Source organism: Notamacropus eugenii, chromosome 2, assembly GCF_028372415.1.
Source record: "Notamacropus eugenii isolate mMacEug1 chromosome 2, mMacEug1.pri_v2, whole genome shotgun sequence".
NCBI classification, from domain to species: domain Eukaryota; kingdom Metazoa; phylum Chordata; class Mammalia; order Diprotodontia; family Macropodidae; genus Notamacropus; species Notamacropus eugenii.
Genome location: NC_092873.1, coordinates 268,402,621 through 268,425,245, shown reverse-complemented (window position 1 = coordinate 268,425,245; position 22,625 = coordinate 268,402,621). Strand labels below are relative to the sequence as shown.

At 40.7% G+C, this 22,625-nt stretch overlaps 1 protein-coding gene across 4 annotated transcripts in view; it reads right to left on the bottom strand.

Moving 5' to 3' along the window:
• Window positions 1-2,921, bottom strand: part of FNBP1L (formin binding protein 1 like) — a 128,375-nt gene extending 125,454 nt beyond the window's left edge. For all 4 annotated transcript variants that reach the window (XM_072644037.1, XM_072644039.1, XM_072644040.1 and 1 more), the window contains exon 1: window positions 2,653-2,921. In XM_072644037.1, the coding sequence (XP_072500138.1) occupies window positions 2,653-2,676 (24 nt within the window). In that variant the 5' untranslated portion in view covers window positions 2,677-2,921. The remainder of the gene's footprint in view (window positions 1-2,652) is intronic.
• Window positions 2,922-22,625: the final 19,704 nt, after the last annotated feature.

Genomic DNA, 22,625 nt, shown 5'->3' with positions numbered 1-22,625 from the left:
CACCCCCACATCTCATCAGTTGCCAAGTTACATCAACCCAATTTTCCTTACCATCTCTTTCCCATCCATCCTCTACTCTCCAATACCATGACCACCAACCTAGTCTCAACTCATTACTTCTTGCCTAGATTATTGCAATGGTCTATTAAACATTTATTTCTACAACGATTTATGGTACATAGAGAGAATGCAGTTCAGAGGATAAAAAGCCTCATAGTCAGGAAAAGCTGGGTCTAAGTCTTGACTCTCACACATACTAGTTGTATGAGCCAGAGTCCAACATTCTACCTGTTACACCATACTGCCTCTCTATATGATGTTAGAAATTATAACTCCATTTTAGCAAATGTCAGAGATATCACAGATCGGGTCATTCATTCAACAAACATCTGTCAAGCACCATCATTAATAATATTGTTGCTCAACTGAGTCTGAACTCTATGATACCCATCTGAGGTTCTCTCAGCAAAGATAATGAAGAGGTTTACCACTTCCTTCTCCATCTTATTTTACAGACTTCGAGGAAGCTGAGGCAAAGAGGGTTAAGTGACTTGCCCAGGGTCAAACAGGTAGCAAGTGGCTGAGGCCAAATTTGAACTGAGGTTTTCCTGACTCTAGATCTGGGGCTCTATCCACTGTGCCACCTCGTTGCCCCTAATAAAGGTATTAGCCTTGTACTAATACATCACTAAGTGGTTCTACTATGTTACTTTACTCGCAATTTTTACAAATAACAATTTTATAATAAAAATAAGCACACCTCTAAAAATGAACATAAAGGCTTCCATTCCACCATTTCCAAGCACAGTACAACCAACTGTTTTTAGAATATCATTCTTATGATTATAAATGAGACAGCTTATGAATCTAAAATTTCCAAGAACATTTTCCCAAATTCAGCTTTCTTAAGGGCAACATGTGATCCCAGGCAGGAGTAAAATACATTTCTTGAAAGTATCTGACTTTATAATGTCACTCTACAATGTGTTAAAATTACTCAAAATTACTGAAAGGAAATTCTAGTAAAATGTAATACCAAGTTCTATTTTATATAGTTTACAAAAATGAATAGCTAATCAATAACTATTTCAAACACATCCTCAAACCACTAAAGTTTTGAAAAAATGAACTGCTTTGCATTTTAATAGGCAATGCAATTAAAGATTATTTCTCACTATGCTGAATTTATTTCATTTACTGTCAGCATGGTTCAAGAGAAAATTTTTATACAATTGCTTAGCAGTACAAAGTAGTTTTTTTAATTACATCAGAAATTGTAATCAAAACCAGAATTCTGTTCTTAGCTGACTGAAAAACTCCTTCAATAGGTTAAATTTCAACAGGTTATTGTGGGGAGAAAAAGGAGAAGGTATGCGTTTCTAATGTATTCTTTCTGAAAATCCTTTTAAGAAAAAACTTTAAACGTGGGTCAAAATACTTTTTATTGCCTTTCCTTCTAAAAAAAATCTCGAAAGGAAAACAATGATCTGTGCCCCAGAAGGCTAGGCCAGGTTTGTCTGGCGTGCTCACCAAAGTGCCATTCATATGTGAAGGGAAAACGTATTTAATTTTAAAACTGGAGTGAAAGAAATCTGACAATGCAGAAAGTGGTCAGACGAGGCCCCGCCGTACCGACCGTCCTCCCGGGAAGGGCGGGCGCACGAGCAGGACACAAAGGGCCGGGAGGAGGTCAGCGCCGCTCCCCGCGGATCCGAGCCCGGCTGGCAGCACAGGTGCGGTACTAAAGGGGCGGGGCCGGCGCGCTCCCCGCCCCCGCCCCTCCGCAGGAGGCCCCCGGCGCTCACCTGGGCCGCTCCCGGCCCCGCGGGGCCCGGCCCCAGGCGGAGGTGGGGGCATCGGCCGAGCCCAGCCACGGCCCCCTCGGCCAGCGCGGCTGGAGCCCCGCCCTCCCGGCACCCAGCACCAGGAAAAAATGGGCGTGTAGAGCGGGCCTCGGAACAAAGGCGCGCGCCCCCCGCGCTCTCCCCACCTGGATCGGGCTGGGGGACCCGTCCGGCGCAGCGCCTCCCCGCCCGGAGGAGAAGGGGGGTCTCCCGCCCACACCCACACCTCTCTTTAGGGACAATAGGGTCCTGCCCCGCCCCTCCGCGGCCAGCCCCGAGATACAAAGGAAGCGCTGGCTGCCCCCGGCCCGCCCCAGGGGGAGAAAGGTGCAATAGGAGACCGGGAGAAAGAGATGGGGGGGAAGGGAAGAGGGGAGGGGGAGAAAAGGGAGGGGGCGAGGAAGGAAGAGGGAGGGAGCTAAAGGAAGAGGGGACAAGGAAACGGGGGGGGGCCAGGGGAGGAGGGGGCTGAGGGGAGAGGAAGCGAGGAGGGGGAAAAGGGAGCAAAGGGGGGCAAGGAGGGGAGGGGGCGCACCCCCAAGAAGTGGCCTGGGAAAGAGGGGCGGGACGCCCCCTGGAGCGGAAGCAGCGGTCGACGCCCCCCTCGACCCCCCGCGGGCGGATAGCGCGGGGCCCGGAGGGGGGCTCTCACACAAAGAGGGCGGGACCCTCCCTCAATCCCGAGGCCCCAGGCGCCCCACGGTCGCAAGGGACTCGGTCCGTCCAGCCCGGCTCGGGCGGAAAGGAAGGGAGAGGAGGGGAGGGGGCGCGCCCCTCGGCGGTTCGGCTCGGCTCGCCCCGCACTCACCCACAGCTCCGTGCCCCAGCTCATGGCGGACTCGAGGCGCGTCCAGCGGGCGGTCAGTCGGTCCGTCGGTCTGTCTGCCTGCCCGTCTGCCCGCTCGCTCGCGGTCCCGTCCGTCAGTCCTTTCCTCCGGTTCCAGCCGCCGCCGCCGGGCTCCCCAGTGAGCGAGTGAGGGAGTGAGTGAGAGCGAGACCAGACTGGAGAAGCCGCGGCCGCCGCGTCCCCGCCCCCTGGAGCACGGGGAGGGGGGAGCCAAGGGAGGGGGCCGGGAAAGGGAGGGGGGAAGGGAGAGGAGCGCCGCGGTGCACGCTGGGATCGGGGAGGCCCCCGCGCCGCGCCTCCACGCCTCCGCGCCAGACCCGGAGCCCGGGACTCCCGGCGGACCGCCGCGCTCCGCGGGGACTTCGAAGTGTCCTCGGGGCCCACCCCCGCTGCCTCGGAGAGGCGGGACCGGGGACCGGGACAAGCGCGCCACTCCCCCACCCAGCCCTGCGGCCGGGCAGCCACACGCCCCTCACACCTCCCTCCTCCTCCGGGGAGCGCAGGCCCGGGGTTCCTCCCGAGGCTTCGCGTGAGCGCCTTTGCGCGGGGCCTTCCGAGCGGGTGCTGGTTTTAAATGCCCAGGCTCGGGGAAGCCCGAAGGTCCTGCGCCGGAGGGGGCCGGCCTCCTCCCCCGCCTGACACGCCCCTTCGAGGCTCCGCGGCTCCCCCGCGGACAGCTCTCCTGTGGGAGGTTCCCCCCAGCCAGCCCTTTTTCATCTTGGCCAATTCCACGCCAGAGTCCATAGGTATGCCTTCTCCGGCTTGGCACACCTGATCCCGTGTCCATCCCCTTGGAAGCAGTTAGCGTGGTCCTCCGTCGTTTTCCACCGGATTGTGAACTGGAGGGCCCCGCCCCATTCTTCCCGCTGCTAGGGTCGCCAAAAGTCCTTTCTAGAGGACCTTTCAGTTTACAAAACATTTTAAAATATTTTTCTGAGGTTACTCCTGCATTCCTACAGTCTGTAGATGACGAGACAGACCCAGAAATATTAGTTGACTTTGCCTTGGTCACACAACCGAAACCAAGGACTTAAAGCGGCTTTTTATCTATTTATAATTTGTACCACTGCCCACTGCACTGGGGATGGGGAAATGGACAAAACAGTCCCAACAAAATAAATTCCCAGCTTGGCCCTACATGACAAGCTGTGTCAAGCAATACCCTCTAAGGTGATCAGCCCTCTAGGGAGTGGTTTGTTTCTTTCTCACTCTTCTGGATGCATGGCTCATGACTGCATTGATTAGGGTTCAGAAGTTCCTAACTCCATGCCACTATTGGTTGCCAACTTGGCTTGTCACATGTAGAATCTAGAGATGGAAGAGAGCAAGATCTACAGAGAGAAGGAACTGAGGCTCAGCATATAAGTGACATGCCTAAAGTCACAAGGGTAGTGAATGGTAAAGACAGGATGTCAATCTAGTCCCCTTATCCCAGTATCAGACTACTTCTATCTTTGTGCCTTAGAGCCCTTCAAAGTCCCTAAAATTTCTAAATGGAGGAGAGGGAGTAGTGAAAAGCCAAGGAGAGTTTAAACTTCAGTGACAAAAAAATGAACATAGTCCTGAACCCCTCTTGTGTATCAGGTTGTGGGGTTTTGGGGTTTTTTTAGTGAAATATTCTCATTTTAGAAGTTCTATATGAAACTCCGTACAAGGGGAACTAATCGATACTTTTTTCAAAAGGCCACTTGTGGTATTGTGAAATAAAATTCAGTCCCACAGCCAAATGAGAACAGCTTGGAATCAAGACTCAGCATGTTCTACCACTTTCTCCAGTCGGGAGCTGGTTGGATTTTTGATAAGGGGGAGGGAGAGAAAACTTGTGAGCTAGATACCTACCAGACCACATAAATTAAGCTTTGTGTCCATGAAGCTTCTTCTGCCTTTAGGATTTAATTTAATTTTTTTTTTTTTTGGTTACCTTTGGATTGGAGGCAGGGCTACTACCTCATTGAACAATCATTAACTACTCTTAGCTAGTTTAACTGGTCCAGTCAGCAACTCCCTGGTAAGCTTTAGTATCAATTACATCCCTGCTAAGAAAATTACATTGAAACCCACTTAGTTAACCCAGGACTTCCTGACCACTGTATCGACAAAAGGAGGGAAGGGAGAAGCTAACAAAAGTTTAACCACATTATGAAGATCTTAAGTTATTTCACAGCCAACTGTACCTTGCTTCACATCCCTACCCTCCAAAGACTGCCTCTCTGCCCATTTAACTTGAACCCTTCCCCTCAATAATCCATATGCTTCTTTACAGTAGACACTTAGCCTAGGGTAGCTTTTGACTTAATACAACTGATCTGAGCCCCTACCCATTAGCAGCTCAGTTGCTGAATTTTGTGCCCTGCACTGAGACCAGCAGGACTATATATACTTGTACCCCTAGTTCCAAGTAGGCTGTGGCACATCTTAAAATTTACAAGTATATCATTCAGTGGAACGCTTATGGAGCCCTGATTAAATGCTTCCTTCTAAATGTATAATTCTTTCCTATTCTGCTATTTTAAATCTAATGTCACTCAGAGTCCTCAGTAACACTGTGAATCACTGGACTTCGCTGCCATGACCCTACTCTCTCCCTGTCTGCCACTTTTAATGTTTACCAAAAATGGTAAATAGTTTTACTAAAACCATACCAATCCTAACATTCAGCTTAACTGAGTCACTGAATCAGAGACTTTAGTATGGGTACGAAAGCTTAATTTAAACCTTAGTGCTATGCTGGCTCATTGAATTGTATAATAATCTAAAATTCACTGTTTTCTAAAACCTCTAATCATGCTTTGTACAGACATCAGTGGAAGATACTGACTTACCCCCTCAAGAAATGTGGGGGGGGGGTTGTTTTTTTTAGAAGTTTCTAAACAGGAATCCATTTTTAGAACAATATTTTTCTCTCTAAAGGTTACAAATTTCCAAACTACACGTCATATGTTTCCATACAAAATGAAAACCCAATGACAGAGGAGGAGAAGGGAGACTTACATTCATCCCATTATTATCTTAGGGTTCCTTAGTATAATTTCATTCTAACTTCCATTGAGAATCTTTTCTGGCAATAAAAACTATTTCCTCTGAATCATACAAACAAATAAACTAATAATATTACACAACGTATTGCAGCTTGAGCCTCTTACCCAGATAGGAAAAGGATCTAGTCACAATACCTATCTTCCCATTGATGCCAGAACTGATTAAGTTGATCTGACATGTTGACTGAAGGGTTCCTGCACCATTTCTTTGCCTGCTCTCTCAGAATTTTACATCCAGTTGGAAAGGACAGCTTTCCCTAACAGAGCAATACCATTCTTTGTTCAAGGTTATAAGAGGAACTCAACTTTCCTACTAGAAACTTCACAAATTCTCAAAGTGTATTTGTAGGCTTCTATGATATTGAAATTTACTATGTTTCAACAAAGTCCATGAGTAATTGACATATAAGGAGAAAGCCATCACTACAGAAGAGGAAATTTGTGTTTTTATAACAATGAAAAAAAAAAGAAAGAAATGCAGTAGTACTGTACAGCTGAAAGTCATGAAAACTCCAATATCTAAAACAATTAAAGTTGAAGGTCACTCAAAGGACAGTAGAGAGGCACATGGTTGGCATGAGGAGGCTGAAACATATTAAAATGCAAAACTGTACAGAAGCAGCATAGTGGTAAGAAGGGTGTCATCAAAGAAATGTATGATGGGAAAAGATGGGCCAGTCACGTATCACTCCTGCACAGCTATATGCTCTAGCATGCAATTTTAAGAGATGCAGAACAGGGGTTGTTACCCTTTTTTGTGTCATTGAACCCTGTGCAGTTTGTTGAAACCTATGAATCCTTTCTTAGAACCATCTTTTTTAAATTCATAAAATAAGGGAGAGAACTAAGCATTTATATAAATCCTACAATGTACCAAGCAGTGTGCTAAGTGCTTTTGTAAAAAATATCTCATTTAATCATTTAAAATAAAATGCCCACAGTTGCAAAGGATATTGAAATACAGTTATAAAAATTTTTTTAACGTTCATGAGCCCCAAGTTACAAGTCCCTGGAGAAGACTCCATCTACATGGGGTGGAACCCCTACAGAACAGAAAGAGATAGACATGAGTCATATGGGATAAGTAAGCATAGATAGGTTTTAATCAGCATCTTTGGAGGTTGTACCCATGCCTATGATATCTTTGATCCACCAAAAGGTCAAGGAGTATTGCAAAAACAATAAAGTTTAAGGATATTCTTACATGTAAAAAAAATAGAATCTAACATTATGCTGTAGAGCTTAGGTTTATACATAAAGCCCAAAAGTATTTTGTTTACTTGATATATATGTTAACAATCTGCAATCTTAAAAATGACAAGTCTGTGTGTTATACCGTGAATCTCCATTTTTGCTTCCATTAAATTTCATAATCTGAGAAGCAGTGTGATATAGTCAATAGAAGGGTTCCCTTGGGTCAAACTTACTTTCAAGTTCTTCCACTGATACCCATGCTAGCAATGTGACTATGGGCAGTTCAAGTCACCTACCTTCCTAGTCCACCTTCCTATCCCAACCCCCCACTCCCACCCTCCATCTTGAAGACTTCAAGTTACATCTGAGTGACTGATCTCCATCAGTGGAGGGAGTTTCTATACTAGGAATCCTACCACTGAGGATGGCTTCATGGCTTCAAGATTCCTCATCCTCATGCCCTGACCAAAACAAAAAAAACTGAGTTTTCCATAGTCTTTCAAACCAATTTTCTAATTTTAAAATTGCTTTATACTATTATTAAAATTCACTTATAGCTTAATCTTACTACTACTTCACATATTTCAACAGCTAGTGAGTTAGAAAGCTCATTGTCTGGTCTCTGTTTTCTAAATGCTTTAACTAGATTCCTAAGTAAAGAACCAGAGGTCAAAGAGAAAGCATTTGCTCTAACCAGAATGTTTTTTCATGTGTTTTACCTTGGAGCAGCTCTACTGAATAAACCTGAAAGATTCCAATTCTATACGCAAAACTTTCATCACGTTTCCAAATCCTTTTAATGTCTCTCGTTTTTAAAAGTAACTAATTAATTAAAAAATTAATTAGGAAAAAAGCATCTAAAGCATATGCCCTTTTAGGCATATGTTTGAACACTGGTGATTTATGTTGTCTTTTCATAGAGATGTTTCACATTTATTTCTAGAACATCATTATGGCTCTCTCTTATAATTTATTCACATTATAAAAATTGGGTTAATGATCTCTTTAGTCTCAGATTTTCCCCCATATGAATTCCTTTACTAGATGCAAATATGATACATAGTTCATCACTGCTGGGTTTTGGCCTATAGAATAATTTGCTAATCCAAATATGTCAACCCCTGACTATAAATCAAGAACCTGTTTGGAAATTTCATTTATGCCAAAGTTAATTGCATGTAAAGACTGAGAGACAGTCTGTATTTTGTTGAGGAGTCATTTCCAAAAAAGAAACAAAACCAAATATTCTTGTCCAAATACCCATGTATTAGGTAGAGGGAGAATACTCAGAGTATTATTCTGGTTACATATATATTTTATATTTTCTAATGTCACATAAGCATTGTCCACTGCCAGAAGGAGATGACCTCTGGCATAAAAAGAAGCAACTCCTTACAAACTACTAAGAAATGCAGAATATTTTGCAGGCTATTTCATAAAGACCAAACTACCAGGAGAGTTTCTACTTTATAATTATTTAAGGAATTGAATCAATACATTAAAACTAAGACATGACTCAAGGGACATGTACCTAGCATTTTAATGTTTAAACTGAAACATTACACTGGAAATGTCATCTGAAGTACTGAGCCACACTACCCAAATGAAGAATGGCCACATGGGCTGGTTAATCACAATCATTACTTCCTGCACTGCCAAGAGTTTTTCTGACCAAGTGCTGGAACAGGTCCCAAAGTTCAAGAGCATAGTTCAAGGTGGCTCATTGTAGAAAGAAAATCATGAATTATTTTATTTCTTTTAGGGATTCTACTGATCATTTAATGATTTCAGGCTAAGCATCTCATGTTTTACACTAATGAAACTTGGCAGCAAAAGGGAAATCCTTTTTAAATCAAGTGAAGGAAATCTGTTTAAAGGGGTAACTGATTTCAGCTTTTTTTTTAATAGACTTGGCTCCTTTCCATTCGATTATTATGTAACTACAGTCCTGGTAGTCATTCTGTTGAAGAGTGGAATTCCATTACACATTGTTAAGAGATTTTGTTTTTAATCTCAGAATTAATTTGAACCAAGTTCCATTAATAGCAAGGGAGACTTGATAGGACAAAAATATTTGACAGATGGGTAATTGAAACACCTTGATAAGCCAGTCTAAAACCTAACTAAAATTAAACTTTCCTGGAACTCTGCTACAAAATTTTGAGATACTACAATTATCTATAGGAGGGTAATAAATATAGATCTCTATTTGCTTTAAAAATAGATCCAAAAGCTTCATTTTCCTTGTTCCTTTTAGCAGAATCATGGCTACAAATGGAGCTGCCTAAAAACTAACACATACTCCAGCATTCCAGTGGATCTATAATTTCATTGATAGGAAGTCCCTCCAAGGATATAATCAATCAGCAAACACTTATTAAGCACCTACTAAGTGCCAAACACTGCTTGGTGTTAGGGATCTAAAGGCAAAGTTGTCTTCCTAGATAAAATGTAAAATCCTTGAGGACAGAGGTTATTTCATTTTTTTTTCTTTGTAGCCGATCACAACTCATCCATGCCCACTGATCTTCTGACAATTGTCTTTGTGCTCCAATTGATTAGCCTTAAGGAATCCCAACCAATATGTTCTGTGTCTTCTCCAATCTTCATCATCATCATCATCATTAATACTTATTTAGCACTTTAAAGTTTGTAAAGCACTATGTAGAAAGTATACATGCATATGATACATACACACATCACGTTACTGAATATTTAATATGTGTATTAAATCCTATTTTGCCCTCACAACAACTCTGGGAGGTAGGAGATATTGTTTGATATTGATTTTATAGATGAGGAAATTGAGGCAGAACCTAAATGAGTTGCTCAGAATCTCACAGGTAATAAATGTCTGAGGAAGAATTTGAACTCAAAGTCTTCCTGACTCCAAGTTCAGCATTCTATCCATCACCCCATCTAGCTGCCTAATCTTAACATCAGGATACTAATAGAATGCACAGGCTGTCCATCAGTAAATTTTCACCAGGTCATCAGTTCATTTTCTACAATCAAACATTTTTGGACTTAATATATTTTACACCACTTCTCCTAAATAATAATTTGTTTGAAGTGTGTCACAAGCTGCTCATTCTCACTTTGTGACTCTCCATTGTCCTTCATTTGATTCTTAAGCAGCCATTTACTACCTTTGCGGTCATGGGAAAGTGGTGGCAGTCTCTCTATCAATTTTGTTATCTGTAAAATTCAAATAAAAATACTTGTAAATTATTATTATTATCAATACTACATTCTTCACAGGGATGTTATTAGGCACAGATGAAATAGGGAATATAAACTGTGTTGTGAATTCTAAAGTGTTATATTCAGTTTCTGGCCAAACCAGAAAATGGAGTATTCCTCCCAGCCTTGAAATTCCACCACCATGATAAGCAGCAATCCCATGTGGTTTAAACTAGTACTGAGTCATCTCTGGTTTACAAAATTCCAGAGATACTCAGTTGATTACAGCCCCTCCCCCATAAGTTACATTGGTCTAGGAAGCATTTGGAAGGATCCGGAACTACAAACTGTGCATTCTACAGCATCTACTACAGAGCAATTGATCACCTTAGATTGGGAAGGAGATTCATAACATTTTTTGTGTAAACTTTGGTTAATGTCTGTTTGATATCAGTGAAGCCTATAGACCTCAGAATAATGTTTTTCTTGTTTCCTTTTTTTAAAAATAACATTTTATTTTTTCCCAATTCCATGTAAAGACACTTTTTAACATTCTTTTTTTTTTTAATTTTGAGTTCTAACTTCTCTTCCTCTTTCCCCTTCCCCCTTCCTGAGACAGTAAGCAATTTGATATAGGTTATACATATGCAATAATGAAAAACATATTTCCATATTAGTCATGTTGGGAAAGAAGACACAGACAAAAAACATGAAAAAAAATAAACAGAAAAAATAGTATGCTTCAATCTGCTTTCTGACTCCATCAGTTGTTTCTCTGGAGGTGGATAGCATTTTTCATCATGAGACTTTTAGAATTGTCTTCAGTTGTTGTATTGCTGAGAAAAGCTAAGTCGTTCACAGTTGATTCCTATACAATATTGCAGTTACTGTGTACAATGTTTCTCCTGATTCTGCTCATTTCACTTTGCATCGGTTTTTATCTTCCCATTCTTTTCTTAAATCAGCCTGCTCACTGTTTCTTATAGCATAATAGTCAGAATAATGTTTTTCAGTGTATAAAAGAAAATGCATATGATTACAAAAGAAAACCAATACTTGGAAATTCAGTTGTCAAAATATGTATATAAAAACAATTTAATGGGCACCTACCTTAAAAGGATTCCAGAACTAGTCTAGTCTCTACAGGATCACTCATAGACCTCAAAGGATCACTCCAATAAAGTGAGAAAGTTAGGGCTTTCAGCTATACATGTCCAGCCTAGAATTACAGGTCATAGGTAGCATAAACCCAAATTCATTTATTCATTCACCAGTGATCTGGTAACTTCCCACTATGAGCTATGTTCTCATTTTTTAGTAAGGAAAAAATGAGTATGTATTTTTCTAAGTGGTTCTAGCATAGTGCGCTTCATAAAGAAAAAAGACATGATTCCTTCTCTCAAGCAGCTTACATAGTCCTGAAGGACTTGGGATATAGAAGAGAGTTGGGGTGTAGGGAGAATAAGATGTGTATGTAGATAAATGTAATATACATAATACAGATAAATGTAATACACATTTGATACCTATGTGAGAAGAAGAAAAAGTGCATGGAGATCTGAGGAAGAAGAAGTCACTTCCAACTAGGGGATCACAGAAGTTTTCATGGAGGATATTTCATTCCATACAAATCAACAAATGTTTACTAAATAAACTCAGAACACTGAGAGAGGTGCTAAGAAGAGATACAAAGTCTAATTTAGATTGTGAGCTCCTTGAGAGCAGGGACTGTCTTTTTGTATACCCCATGCTTAGCACAGTACCACGCACATGGAGTCAACATAACTGACTTATTGATTGATAAGATCTCATCCCTGCCCTCATGATGCATTCTAATGTGGAGACTTGACATATAACTATATGACATATAACTATATGGCATATAACTATATGACATGTAACTATAATGCAAAACATATGATAAGGACATTAGAGATTGTGTTGGAACCAGGCTTTGAAGGGTGAGAAGGATTTTGACAGATGGAGATGGTTAGGGATGGGGGATAAAGAAGGAGGCAAATTGAAGACATTCCAGGGAACATGAACAAAGGTAAAATATGGAGTGTGTCAAAGAAAGATTTAACTCCAGTTGCAGTCCTCAGCAAAATATTGTTAAATATCATATAAATCCAGAGGACAAAATTGACATCTGACCATAACCCATCCAGCAACCTATGCTTTCTATATTTCTAATGAGTAAAGATAGCCAGATGTAAGCAGCTGTTGTATAATGGATTGTTTACTGGGTTTGGAGGCTGGATGACCTGAGTTCTGATATTGTGATACCCACCTCTTATATTTACTAATTCTACTATGACCCAAGTAAAAATCACTAACCCTCTCAGTGACCCAGGCAACTCCCTAGATCTTGTCCACTAAGTCACACAGGGAGTTCCCCACTTGACAAAGTCAACTCAGATCCTTCACTTATTAATGTAATAAACTGGGGACCTGGCAATAGCCTGTCACTCCTGGAAATTCAACCTTGTAGCCTACCATCAAGAATTTGCCCATCCTGCCTCATGGAAGAGTCAACTGCCTCACTGTGCTCCACTCATGACCTTCTATTGCTCATAGCTCAGAATTTCCATTCTCTACTTGTAGACCCTTCCCTCAGTTACTGTGCTGCAATTACTAAGCCTGAGGAAGAGATCAATCAAGCATTTAGTGCCTACCATGGGCCAGGCACTGTATTAAATCCTAGGATTATAAAGACAAGAGCAAAACAATCTCTGCCCTGAAAGAGCTTACATTGTAATGTGGGAGGCAACATGTACATCTATGTATATTTTTATATAGGTTACTTTGAAGAAGAATGCATTAGCAGTCCAGAAATGCAAAAGAAAAAAAAAGTGATTTAGTTGAGAAAGGTCTTATGCAGACTGAGATGTTAGAGCTAAGTCTGGAAGAAAACAGATTCCAAGAGGGATTAAATGAGGAGAGAAAGCATGCCAAGCTTGGGGGACATCCAATACATAGGCACAGAGATGGGAAGTAAGAGATGTTAGAGATGAAGAATTAGTCCATAGGCCAGTTAGAGGAGTAAGGGTGGGATGGTGTAAGAGGAGAAACTTTTCCAGGTAGAAAAGTCATCTAGTCTGGGAGTTCTTAACCCCTTGTATCATGGACCCCTTTGGCAATCTGTTAAACCTTATTGGACCCCTTGTCAGAACAATGATTTTAAATGCTTAAAATATAATACACAGGATTACAAATGAAACCAAGTGAAATGTGTTTTTTTCCCATCCAATTTCATATACCCCCTGAAATCTATCCACCGACCCCTCCCTGATTAAGAACCCCTTATATGCCAACTTCTTCATTTTACAGATGAGAAAAAGGATCAGATCACCTCAGGTTAGGTTATTTGCCCATGTTTACATGGATAAAGTATTTTTCCTGCTTCACATAAGGTCTGAGTTGGGCAGAATTCAAGAATTCAGATTTTTATCTTCTAAATCGTACTGCCACAAGAGTGCTTACTAAAGAAAGAAACTTCCTGTCCATTTAGCTTTGATTTTCTTTCCCAAAAGAAACCCTAGACAGCTAGCAAGGCCGCAGATTGTCCTTTCTTCCCTGAGGAAAGCCTTCCTCTCCTATTACCTAGATGGGCCATAAATGAAGGATTTATGATAAAACTAGCTATCGTGAGGTTTTCCCACCTGTTTCCAAACTGACACTGGAAACCTTGAGCCTTGCAAACCCCAAATGGGATGGGTAAAAGGAAGGAGGGAATAGACACACATCTTGATGTGGACCTCCAACTTTGAGTGAAACATGTCCATCTTGACATCATCAGTCGCTATGCTGGTCTTCAATTTGAAGTCGTCTCACTTGGCAGCTAAAATATTTGGGTTTTTTTCCCCTTCATCTCCAAGTTAACCAAAATGAACTGGGGAGATGGGCTTTTATGTTTTTTTTTTCTTTAGGTTCTCTTTCTTATTTATGGTATCTACTAGAGGATCATAGATTTAGTAGTGGAAAGAGACTGTTTCATCCATCCTCATTTTATCAATGAAGAAACCAAGTGCCCCAAGATGAAATGAAATAAAGTTCCCATTTATCAATGTGTAAGGGAGGGATTCTACACTTTGTAGAATCACAACACTATCCCATCCCACCTTTACTCCTCTAACACATTCTGATCTATGCGCTAACTCTTCATCTCTAACATCACTAACTTCCCATCTTTATGCCTGTGTACTGGATGTCCCCAAGCACAGCATGCTTTCTCTCCTTATTTAAGGAAGGAACCTCAAAGCCTATCTGGTCCAGTCCTCTCATTTCATTGAGGAAATCAGGATTTGGGGATTTCAAGTGTCATAAGGTCACACACTGGGGTAGCTTATGACAACTTAATAAACAATCAAACTAGTCCAAGGTTAATTATATTGACACTCTGTGAGTCAAGGTCACACAAAGTAGCAAAGGCTAGATCTGAACCCAATCTTCTCACTACAAAGTCAGCTCAGTGATTCAGTAAATAGAATACTAAACCTGGAGTCAGGAAGACCTGAGTCCAAATCCAGCCTTAGATATTTATTGCTTGTGTGACCCAGGGCAAGTCAATATCTGCCTCAGTTTCCTCATTTGTAAAATGTAGATGATAATAATAGAACCTACTTCCAGAGTTGTTGAGAGGATAAAATGAGATACTGTTTGTAATGTCCTTACCATCTTTAAAGTGTTACGTAGATGTTCTTTATTATTGTTATTTCCACAGTACTATCCAGCATTTGGCTCAGTGCCTTGTGAATATCAGGTTTATAATTAATAATTGTAAAATTTAATAGATGATTAAATTAAATAAATAAATTAAATAGATGATTTTTTAAAGTTGAAAATCAAACATAGTCACAATAATATATTTCTACAGACAATTCACAGTCAGTCACTGAGATGCCTTCTCTCCTCTAACACCACTGCTTGCTGACCATGTCACACGTGGAAAAGAGAACTCAACTTGGTTAGATTTTGATTCTCAGTTCTTTCCATTACTAACTTCCTGACTTTAGGGGACAGCTGTTATAGTACAGAACACAGTGGCCCAGGAATCCAGAGACTTGATTCTGACTTCTAGCTCCAGTGCTTACTGGTCATATGACCTGAAGCAAGCCATTCCATACTCTGGTTTTCAGGTTCCTTTTTTCTAAAACAAAATGGTTGGACATGGAAATCTCTGAGGTCTTTTCCTGTTCTAACATTCAAAGTTAGATTCTTATTTTTTTTTAAGCTCTCAGTTTTCCAATTTATAAAATGGAGACACAAATATTTATAATACTAACACACAGTTTCTGTGAGGATCACATCATAGACTATGCCTAAAGCATTTTGTAATGATAGAGTGCTATATAAATGTGAGCTCTTAAATTATTTCTATGTGTGTGTTCGTCCTTCATTGCCAAAGAAGACCATGCTATCAGAGAAATAATGACATGATCTGCACTTGACTTTGTTTTGAGTGAGGGAGGGCTGTGCAGGTCACCAGCCTCACTTCTCCTCCAGAGCCATGTGAATGAAGTGACCAGATATTCATCAGGATGACTGGAGATGACCCAGGATGAGGCAACTGGGGTTAAGTGACTTGCCCAAGGTCACACAGCTAGTGAGTGTCAAGTGTCTGAGGTGAGATTTGAACTCAGGTCCTCCTGACTCCTGCACTGGTGCTCTATCTACTGCACCTAGCTGCCCAGATTATTTCTATAATTGATATTAGAATAGGAAAGGGCTATTTTGATTGGTTGGTAGGTTGACACAAGCAGGCCTAATGTTGATTGACAGGCCAGTCAGTCATTAATAAAGTACACAAGCAACAGTAGAAGATTCTTAATGTTTCACGGGAGCTTGGACACCCCGAGAAAGAAATTATACTTGTGGCTCCCCGATAGGCAACCCCCTTCCCATAAGATCTGCACTGTTCAAATAAGTCATGGCAAGAGCACAAGGAAAAATTCATGCATATTGTGGCTTAGACTTGCCTGCTGCTCCTCCAACTTGCCAACAAGAAGGTCCTTTGGATCAGAAGATACATGCCGCCCACTTCAAATACAGAAATGCTGGATGGTATCAAATACTCAGAAAACCACTTAAAGAGTTGAGGGCAGAACAGTTTTTCCATGTAAATATCAAATCCTTTATAACATTCACACAATACTTGAGTCTGTTTTTGTAAATGTGCAATACATGAACAAGCCACATATGGACAACTAAATCAAAGGACTTGTGGGCATCACTAAAGGATGTTTGTCACAGTACTTTTTGTGACATGTTCAGTAATTACCAAATGGATAATACTTTGCTCTTCATACTCCTGGGACCTCTTAGCAAACCCTTTTTGCTCCTCAGATAATATACCGTTTCCTTGTGTATACAGATTTTCTTTCTTGTGAGACAAGCTGTGAATGCTTTGTTTAAAGGACACAACCTGTGTTTTGGTTGTTCTCATCTTTTGTTAGTAGAACGTCATGCCCTCTGTCAAGAAAGATGAGATTGGGCTTATGTCTGAGAGGAAGCTAAGAAAGTATTTTGCTCTTAATCCATGTGCTACTTATTGTAAAGTGTTTGAGTCAATGATTATGTAACTTATCTGCCCTATTGCTTTCTAGTTTTGAAGAAAAGCTAGAGTTTCTGTCTCTTCTTTTGATATAATTCTTCTCTCATTCATTAAACCGACAGTGCACAACTTTCTGTTTCTTGTTTGACCCAATGTATGTTTTCATTGTATTGGATTTCTTATAATCATAAAGATAAGCAGAAGTTTTCCATGGTGGGAGAGGGAGTCTCCTTTCACCTGTAATTTCTTTACTTCTCAAGACTTCGTAGTAAAGTTTTTGTTTCATTGATGCTGAATTGTTGTAGTTTGGATCTTTGGGTTTTGTTTTGGTTTTCACTCCACTTTGACTCCTTGTATCACTGGAAACTTGTAACCTTTGTTTCCAATTACCAGTTAAGGGAATCTCAAATTTCTGGTGTACTTTTGTTTTCTGAATTCTCTGGGGGTTTTTAATTACCTTTAATTGAGCAATATGTCACTCATTTCATATTACCTGTCCCAATCAGATGTGAACAAAATCTTCCAATGTCTTTCTGTTGAAGAGCTTTCTCAAGTCATTTCAGTCATGATGGTGTTTGACATATGTGCTTGGGAGTATTTCTTAATAGGTTCACGTTTCCTCCTATGGTTTTTACTGTTGCAATGGTCTCTGTGTCTAGGACAGGGTCCAGCATGTAGTAATCACTTAATAAATACTTGTTGGTTAATTGGGGAAAAAAAAGAGTTGAGGCCATATAGGAATTCTGCAAATAGACCAATGCCTTTCACAGAATAACAATCTCATATATTCAAGGGATGTCAGATGTCATCTAGTCCAACCTTTACCTAGATAGGCATCTCCTCTGTGACATCCCTGAGAAGTGGTAATTCACCTTCTGCTTAAATACCCCCCAGTAACTGGAAAACAGTTACATACCATGTCTAGCATACATTACCATCATTGCATCCACCTAAAAAAAGGGCAGTTCTTTGAAATTCTTCTTGTCCAAATAAAGGTCTTTAAAAGACGTTTTTATTGTCTCTAGAATTCATCATGAGCCTTCGTTCCAGGTTTCAGCATTCCTAACACTATTGATCCACCCCCAACCCACCCCCAATAGCTGTGGTCATTTAATTAGAGTAGTGAGCTTTTGATCATAAAATCCTACAAATGGAGCCTCAAATTGTTTTTCAGTCATGTTCGACTCTTTGTGACCCTGTTTGGGGTTTCCTTGGCAAAGATATTGGAGTACTTTGCCATTGCTTTCTCTAGCTCATTTTATAGATGAGGTAACTGAGGTAAACAGGGTTAAGTGACTTGCCCAGGGTCACACAGCTAGTAAATGTGTCAGCAGACCTGAACTCATAAAGATGAGCCCTGCTGATTCCAGGTTCAGTGCTCTGTCCACTGCACCACCTGGCTGCCCCTGTAGCCTTAAAACTGCTCTGCAATTTAGTCTTGGAAATAAGGGATATCTGGGGAACTGAGAGGTTAGTGTTAAGACACGTCACTCTTTTCTGCTTCCTCAACCTCACTTCTGTCTTCTGCCTGTCTTTTTACAGGCTCAATTGATCTCTGAGTTCTCTGCACATTCATGTGGGCCTCATCTTCTTCCTCATCAGAAACATCTGTGCTTATGTCATCAGAATACCAATCTTGAAAAAAGAAAGGGAACCCAAAGCTTCAGAAAGATTCAGGATGTGACAAGGGACTTATTTTTTGTTTATTTGTTGACAATTCGCTAGAGCCACTGATGGCCCAGCACATCATGTACTCCTGTGGGGCAGCTCCCAACCAATCTTAACTCTTTAGTTAAGTGTTGTCCTCTCAGAATACAGTTTAGGTCTCCATAAACATGGCTGAGAGGGTCCCCAGATTCCGCATAACCATTCAAGGTGACAGTGATCCAGGATCAGACACTGGACAACCTTTATTTTGCCCCACAGAAAATGAAGAAAGTGCACAAAGGACTCAAAAAAGCCCACAAATGTTCAATTCAATTCAACAATCTTATCTTTCCTCAGGGCCCCACAGTTCTTCAGGCTCATAGCGCCACTTTGTGGGCATAATCATAGATCGCATGTGGTCTAGATTCCTCCAAAGGAAAATACACTCTGGTTGCTAATAGGATAGCCCTTTGTCTTCTCAGAGATCTATACAGTTATCTAGTTTTATAAGAATACCGTGGGCCTGGAAAGAAAACATATTCTAGGGGCAGCCAGATAGGTAACCCCCTTCCCACACAATCTGCATTTTTCAAATAATTCATAGTCATCTTTACAGGGTTTATAAAGTCCAGGTCCTTGGATCTCTGATATCATATCTTAGACACTTCTGGCCCTTTCTCTAGCTCTTCCACCAGAGTTAAACTACATCTAATGCATTCCATTCAATCCCGGCCATCCCATTTTAGGGAAGGACATGCTGAATGGCATCTAGAAGAGGGCAAATCTGAATTCTTTAAGGACTGGAGTCCATGTCATGCCAGGATCAGTTAGACCAGGGATGTTTGACCTGGAAAAGAGAAGATTCATTGGGGATGTGATAGCTATATTCAAGTACAATGAGCTATCGCCTGGAAAAGGGACCAGATTTTATCCCTTGGCTATAGATAGTGGAACTAAGAGCAAAGGGTAGAAGTTGCAAAGAGGTAAGTTTAGGTTCAACATAAGACAAAAAAATTCCTGAAGACGTTAAAAAAGCCCACCCAACCCTCTAATCCTAAGGATGCTGGGGTCTGTCTAAGGGCATTCCTGTAAAAATTAATTAATTTTTTAAATTAAGTTGAACAGAGCAAGGTTCACTTGCTGGAAAACTGCTGGAAAAACCATAAAATTGTTCAACAAGTTGGAATTATGCAAAAGAAAATGACTAAATTCTTAATATCCCCTTGACCCCAAAATTCTCCTTCTAAAACTGAAGCCCAAACAGGTTCCTGAAGGAAACTGAAGACTTATTCACACAATCATCACCTGTGATGATAAAAAGTTGGAAACAAAATAATTGTTCAGTGATTGAAAGATTGATTAAATTACACTATATATATATAGCAAATTTTTTTTCTAGTCCTGATCTGTTGCTATTTCATCAATGTAGGGAACTCCCAATGCAAAAACTCCCTCCCCCAGTACAGATCAGCAACTCTCTTGAACATATTTCATTCTTTATGTTTGTAGCTCCATCATCTAGCATACCTCTTAGCACCAGTGGGCCCCTAATTCTAATTGATTAATTGGTTGATCATAGTCTTTAAGAAGCTGCCTGAGGAAGTAACTGCCCATGGTCTTAAATATCAGAAGGAAAACTTCCTGACCTCAGGAATTTTTGACTGCCTGTACCAGAAACCCAATGCTGGTTCCCAGTGGAATATTACTACAATATATTTTTAATGACAAATGTGAAAATTCAGAAAAACATGGAGAATGTAAAGTGATGCAAAGTAATGAAAACAGAGATGAAAGAATGATATGTGCAATGATTTCAATAACAAAGCCAATTCAGAGAGGCAACACAATTCTGGTCAAATACAAAAGGAATGCTAATGCCACCATGCTCTGTTTGATTCCTTCTGGGTACTTCATCATAGTCTTAATGTAGACAACAGTTATCAGTACACATTTCTCATTTCCTCCCCATTCCTGGAATGTCAACTCTTTGAACAAAGGAGCTATGTCAGTTTTTAGCACTGTATCCCCAGTACTTAGCCTGGTGTATTTATATAAGGCACTTAATAAATGTTTGAGTTTAATTTAATTAAAATAGCTTCACTGTTGGACTTTCCCTCTTTATGGTTTCACACAGTAGATACCCTAATGCCATTTGATCTACTACTGCATTTATTTCTTGTTAACATGGTAGGTTAATAACATAAAATGTACTCAGAAAATATATCCACCATACTACCCTGCCTCTCAACTACAAAAACAAAGACCCTCTGCCAGACCCAGTGGGCTGAGGCTCTATGCCCTCTCCTTCTCCCCTTAGAGGGTTCATACGCTGCAGTGATTTCCATAGAAGTCTTTTGGAAAATATTTATCATGGGCACTACAATCTGAGATGACCCAATCTCGGATAATTTTGCTTCTTATCCTGAAAGACACATAAAACCAACTTCTTTTTTTGTCTCTCCAAGGAAAGCCTGTGAGCCAGTCCTTACATTTAGCTTCAACTTCCCTTTGTCTTCTGGGATGATTTGATTCAATTCCTCCATGGTATGACCACTTCTGGGTTGTAAGACCAGGAACTCGAATTATAGAGTAAATGATCTAGATGATCTAAAAAATGTAATTGTGCCTCTGCTGCTTTTTCTATCACTCATCAAGCCTCATGGCTAAATCAGAAAGGAGCTACCCAGGACCAAGGATCAGTTTCTACTTTTATCTGTTTCCTGGATTACCATGGCTAAAGGACCTATTACTTAGCAGCCAGATCTTTTTAGTACACTGGTGTGGAGCCTCTGTATTTTATTAGTCTACTTCTTAGATAGCATGTATTGTCTGTCACCAACACCTAACAGAATTGTAGTTCTGCTGGCATAACCTTCAGTAAACATTTATTAAGTGCCAAGCACTCTGTTAACCACTGGGGATTCAAAACAAGGCAAAAAATAGTCCCTGCTCTCAAGGAGTTTACAATCTTATGGGGGAGGCAATATGTAAAAAAAAGAAAAAGTAAAAATAAGCTATATACAAATATAAATAGAAAATAATCAATAGACAGAAGACACTAGAATTTAGAGAAATTAGGAAAGGTTTTCTGTAGAAGGTGGGATTTTAGCAGGGACATAAAGCAAGCCAGGTATGCCAGGAAGCAGAGATGAGGAGAAGGAACATTCAGGCATGAGGGGCAGCCAGGGAAAATGTCTGAAGTCAGGAAATGAAGTGTTCACAGTATCACTGGATGGAAGAATATTCAAGTATAGATGTGTGTGTGTGTGTGTGTGTGTGTGTGTGTGTGTGTGTGTTGGCAGGATGGGGAATAAGTGACTAAGGAGACTGTAAAGTTGGAGGGGTAGGAAGGTTATGAAGGGCTTTGAATACCAAACACAGGATTTTGTACTTCATCTGCGATGGGCACAGATCTAGCACAGGAGTGAATATTCAAATCTGCAGTATTATGGATCCATATGTGTGTAGAGTATGGCCATGCTTGACATTTGGCTTCACATTGGATATTCTAGTGCAAGCAAATAAGACATTCTTTACCCTCAAGAAGTTTATCTTTAAATGGGGAAAGACAACATATATAGGGGAACTAAAAACCAAAGGGCAGGGGGGAAAGGTGGCCAATAGCATGTGAGAAAGAAGAGAAGTCAGCAGAGTGAAGCAAGAGAGGAGAACTTTTGAGGAGAATCCAAATTGTTATGTCTATCATAGATAGCCCACAAATGATTCAGATGCTGAAACCTAACATCAGAATAGTGAACTAAAATACATGATCAAGAGTAAAAGAGAACTTTGCAAGTCTTTCTCAAAATCATTCAATCAATAAACATTTACTATATCTCTACTGTGTGCCTGGTACTATGCTAAGCACAAAAGATACATAAATACAAAAAGGAACCACAGAAATAACATGGAATATTTTGTGAAAGACTACTGGAAATGTTGTGCAGGAATATGGTAGGTTTCCTTTGGATACTCTTCCCTATGCCCTTTTTGGATCATGCTCAGTGGCCAGGCTGGTGACTATTCCATCCTGGTAATCTTATGGAAATGCAACCATATGCTGATATCTTCTGCCTGCTTCTGGATATGTAGGATTTATCACTAGGTTGCGTTCCCCTGATTGGTTGCTAAGTTGGAATTCTGTGGACTTATTAAATGGGCAGCCTGAACATTAGCGCTTCTCTTCCTTTCTTGCTTTGAAGCATGACGACTATTAGCAGCTGTATCCTGGAGAGTGGGGTAGAAACCTTATGGAAATAATGGAAACCTTATCCCTAACCCAGTTCCACATAACTGTGAGCATGAATCCTACTTATGGT